At 45.2% G+C, this 16,523-nt stretch overlaps 1 protein-coding gene across 1 annotated transcript in view; it reads right to left on the bottom strand.

Annotated features, from left to right (window-relative positions):
• tanc2a (tetratricopeptide repeat, ankyrin repeat and coiled-coil containing 2a) overlaps positions 1 to 16,523 on the bottom strand; it is a 46,738-nt gene that overhangs the window by 16,113 nt on the left and 14,102 nt on the right. The window contains 13 exon segments of the mRNA XM_032538504.1: positions 3,754 to 3,876; positions 4,341 to 4,449; positions 4,531 to 4,727; positions 5,663 to 5,691; positions 5,694 to 5,746; positions 5,748 to 5,789; positions 6,478 to 6,680; positions 7,395 to 7,475; positions 8,810 to 8,982; positions 10,235 to 10,466; positions 10,959 to 11,107; positions 12,928 to 13,194; positions 16,371 to 16,496. Of these exon segments, the coding sequence (XP_032394395.1) occupies positions 3,754 to 3,876; positions 4,341 to 4,449; positions 4,531 to 4,727; positions 5,663 to 5,691; positions 5,694 to 5,746; positions 5,748 to 5,789; positions 6,478 to 6,680; positions 7,395 to 7,475; positions 8,810 to 8,982; positions 10,235 to 10,466; positions 10,959 to 11,107; positions 12,928 to 13,194; positions 16,371 to 16,496 (1,784 nt within the window).

The following is a 16,523-nucleotide window of genomic DNA, read 5'->3' as shown; positions in this document are numbered from 1 at the left end:
CAACATGCTGGACATGTTGCTGGTCCTCCTTGTGTCTTTTTGTTGTCGGCGGTCCTGGTTTAAGTGTTTTTCCCCCGTGTCTCTCGTGTCTCTGGAATACACCCGCGAGTCTCATCAGTAAGGTCGCTTTGTCGGGATCTAATCACTCAATTATGTCTCTGGTTCCAGAGACCTACTTATTTGTTTGGTGGATTGGCTCAGCGACCAGAGTAACTATTGGTCGAAGACTTTTTAACCTTCTCTCTTTATTATTGTATTATTCAGATCGACTCAATCCGTCCGGGCCTTTTACCTGCATTTGGTCCTCACTCAACGACCAACCGACTCACCCTAGTCCGCCCCCACATCACGCGCACCCCGCTACATCCTTCTCGACTCTCCTATCCGTTCATATATGGAAATAAAACCATATAATCTGTCAGACCAGGTGACTCTTGACTGTGGTTGTTTGACTGATTTTCCTAAAAGTAGACCGACATAATCGGACATAAAACTAGTCTTATCGTATCTCGGGACTCCGTTGATCAGTGTACTGAGTGCCAAGTAGTATTAGCGAGGAACCGTGCTTGTTGGGTTAATCTCTCAGTTTTCATTTATTTGTAGTCACAGGAGTACAGGAACGCAGGGAATCATATTAGTTTATTACCTATGCTCCTAACGGGATTGAGTCAGAAGGTAAAAGGCAGAAGAAAGAAGAAATCTCCAGAAATATGATCAGCGCTGATGAGACATGATTGAATTAAACTCTCATGTGACATTCAAGTCCAGAATATGCCTCCATGTGTTCAGGTCCGTAGTCTGCACCAGAGTGGAGGACACTCGCAGATACTCCAAGACTAGTAGACCCTCAGAACACGCAGACCCCTATATCACGTAGCCCCGATGACACGCAGACCCCCCACCAGTAGACCCTGGATCACACAGTGTCCACCCCACCACAGTACACCGAGCACACGACAGAGTCACCCCACCGATAGACCCACTGAGACACGCAGACTATCCTACCACCAGTAGACCCTGAGGACCAAGCACGCAGGACCCCCCACAGCTAGACCCCGAGACACGCAGACCCCCCCCCCAGGAGAACCTTTGAGAGACGCAGACCCCCACAAGTAGAACTGAGGACACGCCAGACACCCCAACCAGTAGGGACCTCCGAGACCGCCAGGGACCCCCAGCAGTAGACCTTCTGAGGACACGCACAGATAAACCCACCAAGTAGACCCGGAGACACGCAGACCCAACGCCAAGACCCCCCCAGTAGACATGAGGACACGCAGACCCCACACCAGTAGACCCTGAGACAAGCAGGACCCCCAACAGTAGACCCGAGACACGCAGACCCCCACCAGTAGACCTGAGGACAACGCAAAGACCCCCAACCAGGAGACCCTGAGACACGCAGCCCACACCAGTAGGACTGAGGACACGTTACCCCTCGGCTGGTTCTTCCTGTACCCTTTGGCTTTCTCTGGGGGACCATTTATACATTTGTTCTTCTTTTCCTCAATGTTGTTGCAATTATTGCCTATTTTTTGGTCACTTTTGGAAGCGTTTAAAATCATGCCTTCACTCAATTCGCTAACAAGTTCTTGTCATTTTTTAGTTTTTTTTCTCACTTTTTTAGCTGTTTTAGCTTAATCCATCCATATTCATCCTGCTTTATCGGGTATCAGGTTCTCGGGGGGGCCGCAGCCCAGTAGGGGACCCCGACTTCCCTTTCCCGAGCAACATCAACACGCTCAGATGGGGGATCACGAGGCTTCCGTTCTTCCTTCAGGCCTAGGTTGGAGAATATCTCTCACCTAGTCTAGGTCTTCCCGGGGGCCTCCTCCAATTGCTCGGGATGTGTTGGACACTCCCTAGGGACGGCGCCAGGACGGCATCCGTACCAGGATGCTTAGAACCACCTCAAACCTGGCTGCCTTTCGACGCGATTTTCCAGGATTAGCAGCGGGCTCTACTACGACTCCCCTCGCGGATGACTGAGCTTCTCAATTACTGTCTCTAAGGGTAGGACCCCAGCCCCCCCTTCTGAGGAAACCAATTTCGGCCGATTTGTACCTGACGCTTGGCGTTTTGCTAGCTAATAACGTATTCAATTTTTGTCCTAGCCCGTTTTTCTGTAGGTTTTTCTTTCAAACTGTTTTCGCATCCCGTAATAGTCTTTCTCTTGATAGCTAGGTTTTGCTGAAGGTAATATTTGACCCCCGAGGACGGCAGGAGGGTTAATAGTTACCCGGAAGATCCTAACGCCGTAAGCGTGCCCTAATAGGCCTGAGCGAATTATCGACCTTATCGATTTCACATAAACTGGTCCCCCCCCCCTCTCTGCCGTCGTTCACGGTGGAAGTCTACTGAAGGCGTCGTTTATTCGCCTTCTCGCTTGGTGCGGGTCCTTAACTCCTTTTATACCTGCCCCTCAGTTAACCACACGTCCCCCCCCGTCCAACTACGCAAGATTTGCCCTATTTTAATAGCCCCGTTCCACTTTATCAGCCTGCGTTAGGCGATAATTAATGATGGACTCGTTTCCCTGTGCCTACTTTTCCCTGATTGTAACCCCATATCCATGCTAGTACGTTCAATCCACATCCAGTTACACGTAGTAAATTATTTATTTATTTGCGTAATGAGTAGTTTCTTATCCTTTTTATAGAGACCCCATTTACACCATCGCTAATAAACCCGGGGACCCGGAGGCCGAGCGTCAAGAGGCCTTTTCTTCTTTTCGATTTTACTCCCCAGACGTCCCTCCCCTAACCGGGCGCTTGTCCCATACTCCTACACCTGTATATTTTTTAATTCGCCACCCTGTCGATTCCCCGGTGCGGACTTTACTTAACCCCCCCAATATTTTTCTTTAGTACTCACGGTTTAGGAAACGTCTCCCAGGGTCACCAGAGGTACATACTACCAGGGGACACGCGCGGCCCCCTCCTTCCAGGTACACCGGAGGTCCCCTCCTACAAGGGGACACCGGATTTTTGGTCCCCTCAATACCAGGGACACCGGATCGGTCCCCTCCTCCCAGGGTAACCGACGGTCACTCCAACTTCCCCTACTTCCAGATGACATTCCCCCGGCACTTTTTCCTTTCGGTCACCCTCCTTCCAGGGACACCGGAGGTCCCCCATACCAGGACACGGAGGTTCCACCCTCCCCCAGGGTCACACGGAGGTCCCCCTCCTTCCAGGGGACACGGACATGCGCAAGCTTCTGCTGCTGGTCCTACCCTATCTCCCCAGGTTCGTGAACAGAGGGCCCCCCATCTATTACATGGAATACCGGAGGACCCCCTCCCTTCTGAAGGCCCTCACAGCGTAGGTCTCCCCTCACTTCCTTAATGGTCTACCCCCAGAGGTCACCCCCCCACATGTTGTGGCTGATAGAGACGTTTAGAAGTCAGAGAGACTAGATCTGATCAGATCTCAGATCATCTCCAGTGTGTTGTTAATTAAAATCAGCAACAGATCTCATGTAGAGGTCTTTGCCAGCTACTCTGTCATCATTAAAACAACTGGAGACTGTGTACCAGCTGGTATGAGGGTCTGATTATATTTTATTAAATCGGAATCGCACCACAGTGTTTTCATCACTTCCTGTCCAGCCTGAAGGCGGCTGGAATCGGCTGGAAACTGTCCCCCTTTACCGCAGCTTTTTGCCCCCCCCCCCCCCCCCCCCGTTGCTGCCGCCTGCTCTCGTCCACTTTCCAGACGAGGCGCAGTTCATCTCCAACGAGCCTAGTGTTACCTTGATGTTGGGGGTGTAGAGGTTGCGCAGTGATGACAGAGCAGGGCTCAGGTTCTCCGTGCTGTAGGACAGCCACAGCCCCTGCAGAACGGAGGAGGAAACCCCGAGCTTTTTACTCAGACCCTGGAGACCAGAACAGAAACAAGTAGTTAGACGCATGATGGAGATATCTTTGGACATTTCTATAACAATAACTCAACAACAAGCAAGCAACGACAACTGGAAAACCTTCAACTGGAGTGCTTGTTTAGGCACTCCCCCCCCCCAACCGTTATTACTACACCTTGAAAGACACCTGTCGGCTCTAGTTAGCTAACAGGACAAAAGTAGCATTAGCATTAAAGAACTAAGACACTCTGTCTTAAAAAGTAATAGCTTTAGCCTTCAAATTAAGTAACATTGTCTTAAAAAGAAGTAGTGTTAGCATAAAACGTAAGTAACATTATCTTAAAAAGAATTAGCTAATTCTTGCAGTTTATAGCCCTAAAACAACTTCTCATGGCACCCGGTCTTAACCTGTACCTGGAACCTGGAACCTGTACTCAGCCACTTGAAGACTGTGTGCATGAGTGTGTGTGTGTGCTAACCTTGTAGATGTGAGCCTTGAGGATGTGGTGTCCCAGCTCCAGCGTCTCCTGGCGGTTCAACTTTCCTTCCTGTCTGCAGAGCCAGAAGGCCAGGAGAGTGTGACCGCTCCTGGAGACAAACAGACCCCTGATTTAGAACTGCTCTCCTCCTTCTTGTTACATGTCGTCTCTTCACTGTCTGGCAGTCTACCTGGGGTCACAGAGGAACCTGTCGTCCTGGCCCTCCTCTCTCCACACCAGCCACTCCCTGAACGAGGCATGGTTCAGCATCCTTTTACCGTCGCTCCGCCGCACTAGGAAAGAGGAGAGCTGCTCCAGGCGGTGCACAAACTCCCCCCAGTGAAGCATTCCTCCAGTCAGGGTCCCCGCATTCACCACCTCAAACAGCTGGAGGGGGAAAGATTTCAAGTGTATTCATTTTCCATTTTCATTGTGTCAAAGACATGCTAAAAAGACGTAAGTGGGATTTCTGCTTCTGCGGGAACTTTACCCAGAGCACAAAGTGTTAACATTTACATGCACATATTGTCCCAGTGTTGGCCCTTATACCAAAAAAGACGATTGAGCTATGGCTGATGAAAGTGAATATTCCACTAATATTTCCTGTGCAAAATAGGATTTATTCAAAGTTTTCCACCGGTGGACTAGTTTGACCGTGTAAAGACAGCGTCCCTCTTTCATTACCTTGGAAAGGTCGGGGTTGTGATGTTTGGGCATATTCAGAAACCTGATGATGTCCAAGTCTTTGATCAAGTTTGGAATTAGCTGTGTGTCTCCTCATCTTTGGGCCGTGCCCTGCACACTGCTGGCTGCTCGGTTAGTGTCCAACAACCACAGCCACTCACAGAGCTGGGGGGGGGGGGCATGAACACGTGGCAGAGCCCTGACTGAGATGCAGATTCTGAATGCGCTGTGTATACAGTATGTCCAAATAATGCTTCTAAAACCTGAATAACCCAAAATCCCACGTCATAATCAGAAAATGCTAAAAATCTGAAAAATGCCATAAACGTACTCAATGACAATGCTAACATGTTTACAAATGTTCACCTTGGTGCTTGGCTAATCAGAGCATACACATTATACTATACATACTAAACACCAGTATTTAGTCACAAACTAATGGAGGGAAGGTTAAGGTTGTCGGAATGTACGCACACACACACACACACACACACACCCACACACACCACACACACCACACACCACCACACACACACCACACCACACCACACACACACACACACACACACACACACACACACACACACACACACACACACAACACACACACACACCACACACCCAGTGTCGGTGTGTACCTGCTGGTCGGTCAGTGGGTGCAGCGAGCCACAGTGACGTTGAGCAGTGGCAGAACTCTCTGAGACGATGACTGGTGGAACCGCATTTGAGCGCAGCAAGTATACTTCTGCTAGACTCACAGGGACCCCTAGCACCACAAGCACACCACACACACACACACACACACACACACACATCCTGTATACTGTATTTCAAAATGAATACTGACTATGTCTACCTAGGAAACAAGGCAATAACAAAGTGATTATATCGGTACATCCTGTAACTAAAGGATGTAACACACATGCACATCTAACTGAGCCAGTCATTTATAAAGGTATGTAGTCCTGAGCCAGGGGCCCACATTTTGGCCATCTGTATGATGTGGGGGGACAAAGTCTCATAGTGATTTTTGGCAAGGTATACACCCCTAGTACTAGAAAAACCACGATAGCAGAGCAGGGGTGGAAGGGAAATCCATTTTTTTCAGTTCATGAAGTTACTAACCCCTTAAGATAAATCTGGTTGAGGCTCATTTGTCAATATTCTATAAGATCGTCCTTGGTATCGTTGGAAAGGGGACCTTTTAGGTTTTTAATTAAGCCCAGTACTGAATCTGTCTGACAAACACAGAGGTCACATGACTTCTTTAAACCAGAAATAACTAGAATAATTATTTGTTTATTGTTTATTTGTGAGGGCCTTGATTAAACTTGTGCTGCCAGAACAATTGTCCAAGTTATTATATTTTATATTTGACAAACTTCAAGTTTACCTCCACCTGTTCTTTCTTCAAAGACTATATTATTTAGTCTACTCTCCTTCCCCCCCCCTTACCTTGAAGCTGGAACTCTTCAGGACGAGGTATCCTCCCTCTATCAGGTCCAGGGTCAGCTTCAGGTAGAGGTACGAGCCCCTGCTCAGGCTCTTCAGGTGGCCGATCAGCTTGGCCAGCGCCGTGTTGTCAAGGCGACCGTTGCTCAGCGATACATTGCTCTGGATCTCCGCACTGCTGTGGATACGTTGCATCAGGTAACCCTGAGAAATAAAGAGACAGACGTATAAATGGACAGACGGATGGACGAGAGACCACCAGGCCCACTGTGTGCACCTTCATTGAAGGTGAATGTGTAACATAGTGGGTGGAGATCAGTAGACTCTTAGACAGAGATCCAAAATCTCTTTTATTCTTCGTTCTATTCAGGCAGCCATCCCAGCTGAGAGGAGGTGGAAGCCCTTGCCTTTATCAGTGATATTCATTTCTTTGTCTTCATTATTATTAGCTATTGTTTGAGTTTTTGTAGTTCTTCTTTTTACTTTCATTATGACTCCAACACAACTCAGCAACTATTCATTCCTAAACTCAGGCTGAAGCGGCTGTATTTGTTGTGTAAATTGTGTAAATTGTTGTGTGGTTTGTGTTGTATGTTCTCATGTGATGTCTTTCTTCTGCATATAAATTGATTTATTGGGACAAAGAATAAACTGAACTGACATACATGTAGCAAAATTCCTTCTCTGCATTTAACCCGTCCCTAAAGGGCAGTGGGCAGCCAATCACAGCACCCGGGGACCAAGTCCAGATCTGAGCCAGGGCACTGACTGGAGAACCTTGTACACGTTTTTGATGGTGGGGGGGGGGGAACCCACGCAAACATGGGAAGAACATACAACATAAAACTCCACAAAGAAAGGCCCCGGACAAGCTGGATTCAAACCCAGAACCTTCTTGCTTTGAGGCCACGGTGTTACCTGCAGGTCCTGGTCTATGGCGCTGTTCTCTTCCATCCTGTCCAGAGAGATGCAGTGAAAAGGTAGAGAACGAGTGATGTCCTGACAAAAACACAGAGAAACAGATTTGGTTTAGCTTCCTGAGTGGGAAATGGAGTTTTTTGCTGACTTGTGTTACAACAAGAGCCCTGGGAAAGAGTCTTTTAAATAGGCACTTGATAGAGAGTGTTAGTATTGTAAAGTATAAGATCAGACTCATATGTAGTTCTTACACATCCCTGGCTGCTGGCTGTTAGCTTACATACTTAGAATTGTCAAACAATATGTTTTTTACTTTAAATCTTATGGATAAAAGGGGATTGAGGATGCTAACCAATGTGTTTGGCAAACGCAACGCTATCGCAGGGATAAGCTTGGCTGGGGTTGCTTTTTACCCCTCCCAAACTCTACAAAGAGCAGGACGTTCTATCTGATCTCCTGCAGGGGGGGGGGAAACTCCTTAAATTGACTTCCGGAAACATTTTCATAATGAGTTTATGGTCTCAATTGCTAGTTTAAAGTCTTCTGCAACACAGAATTATGTTATTTTTTTGAATTATGGTCTTGTTGATTTTAAAATCAACTCCTCCCTCACTCCCCCCTCTCGTCTAAAATCGTCACATCAGCAAGCCGGATGGCCTCGCCCATAACGGCAAACTCAACGACTCCAAGCCGATCTCTCCAAACCAATGGGTGACGTCACGCACACACCGCACATGCCAAAGAAGCAGCAATAGGGACTGTATGCTGACCTCTCTGTTCTTAAAGGAGAACTACGGCCAATTCTTATGTTAATCCTGATCTCTATAAATATGCGAGTACTTTCTATTGAAACCTCCCAACCTGAATGGGTGCAAAATCGTAATCCAAACCATCTATCTTCGACCGCTTCCATCTTCCAAAAATTTCATTTTGAATTAAATTAAAAATGATCTATTAAAGTTACTTTTGAAACTTTCTGTGTGTGTGTGTGTGTGTGTGTGTGTGTGTGTGTGTGTGTGTGTGTGTGTAGGTGGTCCCTGTGAGTCTAGCAGAAGTCTACTTGCTGCAGCTCAACATGCGGTTTCCCACCCAGTCATCGTTCCAGAGAGTTCTGCCACTGCTCAACGTCACTGTGGCGTCGCTGCACCCACTGACCGACCAGCAGGTACACACCGACACTGTGTGTGTGTGTGTGTGTGTGTGTGTTGTATGAACATCGCAACAACTAACTTTTCCTCCTTTTGTTTCTGACCAAATACCCGCAAAACATTTCCATCAGCCTCAGATGTACTTCCTGTTTAGTGCTATAAGCTAAAGGCTAAACATGCTAAACTAAGATGGGGAACCCATGGGAAACCCTACACGGGCTGAACACGTTAGCGTTGTCATGGAGTGTGTTTAAATGCAGCGTGTACCTGCTGACTGGTCCTGACAGTGGTAATGACTTTCAACCAGGGAGGAAACTTCTGGATGTTTCGGGACAGGAAGGAAGTCAGCGTGTCGCCGTAGTCCGGCCGGTGGAACTCTGCCTCGTTCAGCCCATCAATCAGTATGAAAAGCCCCGCCCCCTCCACGGGCAACTTTCTCTCTGAAAAAAAAACAGTCTTGTGTAAAGTACTTGAAAGCAATACTTACGTAAAATTAATTTACCAGATAAATGACACTGGTAGAAGTTAAAGTCACCTGTTTGAGCTAAATTGAGCATTAGTCTTAAGGTATCTGATATCTACTTTACTTAAAGCTACAGGGCGTAGTTTCTGTCTCCCCCATGACGAATTCTAAGTAATGACAACAACACTGCCAACCTGATGGGGAATCTTCCCCTTATGAGGTCTTAACGGATCAGTATTAGAGATACAGTATTAGGGACCACTAAGGTCTATATAAAAGAGACTTCAGATACAGTTTCGGGACAATAAGGTCTATATAAAAGGGACTTCAGATACAGTGTTAGGGGACCACTAAGGTCTATATAAAGAGACTCAGATACAGTATTAGGGGCACACTAAGGTCTATATAAAGAGACTTCAGATACAGTTTAGGGACCACTAAGGTCTATATAAAAGAGACTTCAGATACAGTATTAGGGACCACTAGGTCTATTAAAGGGACTTCAGATACAGTATTAAGGGACCACTAAGGTCTATATAAAGAGCTTCAGATACAGTATTAGGGACCACTAAGGTCTATATAAAAGAGACTTCAGATACAGTATTAGGGACCTAAGGTCTAATAAAGAGATTCAGATACAGTATTAGGGACCACTATGGTTATATAAAGGGAACTTCAGATACAGTATTAGGGACCACTAAGGTCTATATAAAAGAGACTTCAGATACAGTTAGGGACCACTATGGTCTATATAAGGGACTTCAGATACAGTATTAGGGGACCACTAAGGTCTATATAAAAGAGACTTCAGATACAGTATTAGGGACCACTAAGGTCTATGTAAAGCATCCAAAGACCACCATGTCATGGGACCTTTAAAAAAGAGAAAAACAGAATTCCGTGACCAACTGGAACGGAGCGTGCATCAACTTGCCATCTAGGAGAAATGATTTGCCAAACCTGCTTCTTTTTTTGTGCAGTCTAACAAATTTCTTCTGATTTTATTTTGTATTAACGAGTAACAAAGATGCTTAGGGGAAATGTATAGATAGAATATATAAATAGAATTTATGTAAGTAATATGTACGTAATATGAAGAAATATAAAGACTGTACAAATATTTCTAAGTAAGGACAGTAACACTGGAAACCCCCAGTATAGAGCAGATAAAGTACTGTCTCTTGTGTTTACAGCAGAGGCGCTGTCAGAATCCAGGACTCTGAGTGTACCTGTGTGGAGAGCGTCCAGCGGTTGTAGTATCCCTTTCTGGAGGGCGGAGCTCGGATCCTGGATGCAGGAGCGCAGACTGAGCGTGCTCTGGAGCTGTGGCGACCGGTGCAGCAGCTCCCGATAGGCCGACAGCTGAGGGGCGTCGCTGAGCATCGCCGCCATGTTGTGGACGAACTCGGGAACCAGACAGGTGGGACAGTTATCAGCCTGACAGAAGTGATACGAGACTACCTGCGAAGGCAGACAGGGAGACATACAGGAGACGTCAAGTTGCTTCTTGTGGATTTGGAGAGAAATGTTGCGAGGAAATGTGTCTGTCTAGGTATTACAAATCAGTGGAGAGGCATTTTGTGTAACATCCATATTAATAACCGGTTAATCTATATCCTCAACGTTCCACCCCCGGGATTGCTTTGTTGCCGACACAAATTCCGATTTCCCTCATTCAGACCGGATATCTGTTGCCTTGGGCTTGCTTTGTGTTGACATTTAACCTCTGGGGGTTTTCTGAGGACTAGATACCAATAAACCAGAGCACGTTGTTCTTCCATCCCAGAGTGTTGCTGTGCAGTGGAGGAAGGTCAATGTGAGACTAATAGCAGGTTGCACCTGGAATCACATTAGGGTAAGCTACGCTAACTATATTGGATTTGGATTATTAACAATAAAGTAATGGAAACATAGCCAGTGTTGAGCTGTATTGTGTGATCCAGTAGATCCTACCTGTCCCGCCAGCCTCCTCAGCACCTCCTCCTGTCTTCTCCTCATCTCTGGAGTCCCGGGACAGCTTTCTCCCCCTCCTTCGTCTCCCCCCCCTCCTCCTCCTCCTCCTCTTCCCAGGGAGTCGTGGGAGAAAGAAACTGCCTCTACATCTGTGAAAGTGAGTGAAAGGAAATCCATGAATACCGGGGTTTCCTTGCACAAGGGTGGGGAAAGGAAATCGATTCAGCATAGTATCACGATGTTTTCTGTGCCAATACTGTATCAATACACAAACAAAAAAAGTATGGATCTATTATATTATACACAGTATGTCTTGGTCACTTAGTCTGCTTGACAATCCCATTTTGCAGCAATAAAATTGAAGAGAGCTAAACAAACAGACATTTATCTTTTTAGATGAAACAGAAGTTTCCTTTTAGGGACATCATTTGAAATAAGGGTTGGGTACCAAGACCCGGATCCACTATGGAACCGGTTTCTATGCAACCGATGGGAATCGGACCAGATTAGCACACACATTTCAGTTCCTCATTTCGGTTCCACTTAATGTGACGACGGACATGTTTTCCCTCTGCCGCTCTGAAACAGACGTAAAAATCTGCCCCTCTCTCATAATTTTCAATTTAAAAAACTATGGAAGAGCCTTTTTTTGATGTCATTTTTCAAGAATTGGGTTATGAATCAGAATCGGAACCATTGACCATTAGTTCAGAAAAAAGTGTAAAACCCGTGGTATTAAGTTTGTGTTAGTGTAAAAAAAGCAAGTTGTATAGTCGACAGGAAGACTACAATAAATTCCCGTTAAGTCGCTATCCATCGCCTCTGATCTATCTCTACAATGAGATAACACGGGGACTGATTCTATGGTCCACTGATGAAAGCCCGGGTATTTGAAGTATTACGAACTACATGTCGACATTCTGAGCAGTAAGATCCCAACACACCTGCAATTCCCCCTTATCACCATAGGTGTTTCCAAAAAGTAGGAAACGGAAATCTATGAGATTGTAGCTTTAAATGTCCCATATTATAAATATGTGAGATAAGTGAGTCCTATAGCTTTAAGTACAGTACTTGAGTAAATGTACTTAATTACATCCCACCCCTGCATGGAATTTATGAAGACTCTGAGAAGAAGTGGTGTGATGTTTGGATCTGGTCAGAAGGAATTATCTGGTAATATCTGAATAATGTATTCCTATTCGCTTACACCCCACTATTAATCCAGACATCATTAGCATCAGCAGGCATGGTTATGATTCATGGAAACTGGATCCAGACTTGTTGTTTGGGAATGCACTTACAGCGAGTTGAAGGCTTTAATGGAAGTCTATGTGTTCACCCTTTTCAATGTCAGAACCTTAAACTTTGTCATATACACTGGATTATATATTTTATCCATGTAGAGGGTTTGTTTGGAAACAATTATTTAGTTGAAGGGGGATGTCATGTGTTAGGGTCAATCGCAGATAGACATTAAAATTGGAATGAGCAGGGCCGAACCCTAAACTTAGACCCTGCAGTGCCCTACGCAATACAGGAACCACGATCAGTCCATATACAGTATTTATCTGACAGAAATCTATGCATTTCCCTGTTATTTCTTACTTTGATGAACAGAAATGTTGATTATGCTTGAGGAAGTGAAACCCCAATCAACAAAATTGCTTAAAAAGCAGTAATAGTAATATTAATACATTCATATTTGAATACCGACGCAGCCAGACTCTGGCCAGTAGAACTGAGATAACTACACTGTTGCTTTGTAATTTCCTATCAAACACAGTCAGAGAGGATTCGTTTGGCTATTTCTTCTCTCAATTCGTATTATTTTGGGACTGATTTTCCTTTGGGACTGGCTGAAACCTCTTTGGGGGGGTGCCAATAGTTCCCTATGCAGGAAAAACCCTGGTGTGGATAAGAGTCTTGTCCACTGGTATGCCACCATATAAAACGTCTCTCTGCTTACGTTTAGGCATGGTCCGGTTGCTGGTAGCAGTTGGCGACGTGCGGTTTCCATGACAACTGAGCGCCACCAGGCGGGCGATGATGGCCGTTTTGCCAAAGCCCATGTTGCCGATGATCACCACGCCCTGACGGGTTGATGGGTCACCACTGCGAAGACAATCGTCCACTTCCTGGAAGAGCCACTCCCTGCCAGTGAACAGCCAATCCGACGAGAGACCCGGAACCTCAAAGTGGAGGGGCTTCAGGTTGAGGGAGGGAGTGAAACGAACTGCAGGAGAAGAGAGGAGGAGGGAGGAGGAGAGGAGTATTAGAACATTGTTTGCGTTACGTTCAATGCCCAACAAGGTGTCCAAATACGGACGTCTTTCTTTTCAGCTGGATGTCTGTCCCCTTCCTCTGTCTCTGTGTTGGCATTCTAACCTCTGGTGGATTTCTGAGGACTATGGTTACCTGGTCCTCAGGTCTCTGCAGGGTAAATCCAGACAGCTAGCTAGACTATCTGTCCAATCTGAGGACTATGGTTACCTGGTCCTCAGATCTCTGCAGGGTAAATCCAGACAGCTAGCTAGACTATCTGTCCAATCTGAGGACTATGGTTACCTGGTCCTCAGGTCTCTGCAGGGTAAATCCAGACAGCTAGCTAGACTATCTGTCCAATCTGAGGACTATGGTTGTCACAGTGTTCAAGCAAAACTAGTTCCAATATGACAGAATTCACACAATCAACCATACAAACCTGGAGGACATTATTAACACATCTGAAAACCTCGACCTTTTGCCTGATATTCTAACAACGGGACTTTTCAAAAATGTTTCCAATTGTTTGACTTCTGATTTCTACAGATTGTGAACACATCTCTTCTTTCAGGTATCTTTCCACAGGCCCTGAAAAAAATGCAGTAATTAAGCCACTTTAAAAAAGAACAACCTGACAAGTCACTAATGAGCAACTATAGGCCAATATCAAACCTGTTTTTAAGTAAAATCATTGAAAAAGTAGTCTTTCAACAACCAACCATTTCTTGTCACTAAGCAACAGTTTTGATACTTTCAGTCGGGTTTCCGACCACACCACAGCACTGAAAGGCTCTTGTCAAAGTCTTTAATGACAACCTAACACAGATAATGGCAAAATTTCAATCTTAGTACTACTTGATTCAGTGCGCATTTGACACGGTCGACCATGACATATTACTGACCGATTGGAAAACTGGGTAGGACTTTCTGGTTAGTACTAAACTGGTTTGAATCCTACCTAAAGAATAGGGATTACTTTGTGTCAATGGTAATTATACATCTGAGCGTACAAATATGACATGCGGAGTTCCGCAAGGCTCCATTCTGGGGCCTCTTCTGTTTAACATCTACATGCTTCCACTGGCTCAGATTGGAGAAAAACAAAATAAGTTACCATAGGTATGCGGATGCACACAAATTTACATAACCTTATCGCCAGGGGACTATAGTCAATACAAAAACTGACTAACTGCATCAAACAAATTAACGACTGGATGTGCCGAACTTTCTGAAATAAATGAAGGAAAAACTGAGGTAGTTGTTTTGGAAAAAAGAGGAACGATTAAAGTCTGCGCTCAGCTTCAAACAACAATGTTAAAAACAACAGACAAAGCCAGAAATCTGGGTGTAGTCATGGACTCAGACCTGAACTTTAACAGCCACATTAAGACAATTACAAAGTCAGCCTACTATCACCTAAAGAACATATCAAGGGTTAAAGGACTTATGTGTCAACAGGATTGAAAAACTGGTCCATGCTTTCATCTTCAGTAGAATGACTACTGTAACGGGGTCTTTACAGGTCTCCCTAAAAAATCAACAGACAGCTGCAGCTGATTCAGAACGCTGCTGCCGAGTCCTCACTAAGACCAAGAGACTGGATTACATCACTCCAGTTCTGAAGTCTTTACACTGGCTTCCTGTGTCTCAAAGAATTGATTTCAAAGTACTCTTGCTAGTTTATAAATCCCTTAACGGTTTAGGTCAAAATACATTTCTGATCTGTACTACACTAGACCCCCCCAGACCTCTCGGTCATCTGGGACAGGTCTACTTTCTGTCCCAGAGTCAGAACTAAACAGGGTGAAGCAGCTTTCAGTTCTATGTCCTCATATCTGGAATAAACTCCCAGAAACCTGCAGATCCGCTGTACTCTCAGGTCTTTTAAATCAAGGCTGAGACCTTTCTTTTTGATGCTGCCTTTCTTTAAATTAATGTCATTTCTTTCTTATGCTGCATGTAACTTTTATTCTTGTGTTTATGTGTCCTAGTTTCTATTTTTTTTTAACTGTCTATTCATGTGTCTTATTGATTTTTAATGCTTAGACTTTTAACTGTTTGTACTTGTGTTTTATCTGTTTTAATGATTTTGTGTAAAGCACTTTGATTGCCCTGTTGCTGAAATGTGCTATACAAATAAAGCTGCCTTGCCTTGCCTTGGCCTATGGTTACCTGGTCCTCAGATCTCTGCAGGGTATAATCCAGACAGCTAGCTAGATATCTGTCCAATCTGAGGACTATGGTTACCTGGTCCTCAGATCTCTGCAGGGTATTACAGACAGCTAGCTAGACTATCTGTCCAATCTGAGGACTATGGTTACCTGGTCCTCAGACTCTGCAGGGTAAATCCAGACAGCTAGCTAGACTATCTGTCAATCTGAGGACTATGGTTACCTGGTCCTCAGATCTCGCAGGGTAAATCCAGACAGCTAGCTAGACTATCTGTCCAATCTGAGGACTATGGTTACCTGGTCCTCAGGTTCTGCAGGGTAAATCCAGACAGCTCGCTAGCTATCTGTCCAATCTGAGGACTATGGTTACCTGGTCCTCAGGTCTCTGCAGGGTAAATCCAGACAGCTGTTTACCTTTTTCAGTAACTTAAACATTATCTAGTGATGCCGTTACGCGCTTCCAATGGCAGGGAGGTAAATAGACACTACTGTCTATTTACACAGAGTATGTTGAACGATAGTATACATATTGAATATGTAATGCAGAGTATGCGATTTCGGGCGCAATCAAAGATTTTCACAAACAAATGATACGCCACGTTACCGTTGGCTGCAGCCTGAGCAGTGAACAGGATGTGAGATAACAAAGTAGGTTTAGAGGGGGATTGTAAGTTAACACCTGCAGCCTACGTGTTAGCGCCATCCGGTGGTGTTCTGAGGACTAGGCTCTAAGGACTAGCTCCACAGTGTTGGAAAGAACACATTCACATTTTCTCTTTCTTTTCATCTGATTGTAGCGCAATCACTTTGAACAAAACACTCGCCGGAACTCCTTTAGTATGTTAGATGTTTAGATGGTTTAAAACACTTTTTACGGACACCTTGCAGCCAATCAGAATTGAGTATTCATCCATACCATGGTATATAGTATGGTATATTTGAAAGAACAGTCATGTGTGTTTTTGTATGCCTTTACCTCTTTGGTCCTGTTGACTACGGCTCCCAGAGTTCTGTCTGGGCATTCTGAGGGACGTCCTTGAAGGGATGTGTCTCTGCTGCTCATCCAGATAGGCTAGATCCTCAAGGTGGGCAGAACTAGTGGCTGAGAGAGAGAGAGAGAGAGAGAGAG

Source organism: Etheostoma spectabile, chromosome 15, assembly GCF_008692095.1.
Source record: "Etheostoma spectabile isolate EspeVRDwgs_2016 chromosome 15, UIUC_Espe_1.0, whole genome shotgun sequence".
Classification (NCBI taxonomy): domain Eukaryota; kingdom Metazoa; phylum Chordata; class Actinopteri; order Perciformes; family Percidae; genus Etheostoma; species Etheostoma spectabile.
The sequence above is the reverse complement of the archived record's forward strand: the minus strand, read 5'-3'. Positions and strand labels throughout refer to the sequence as shown.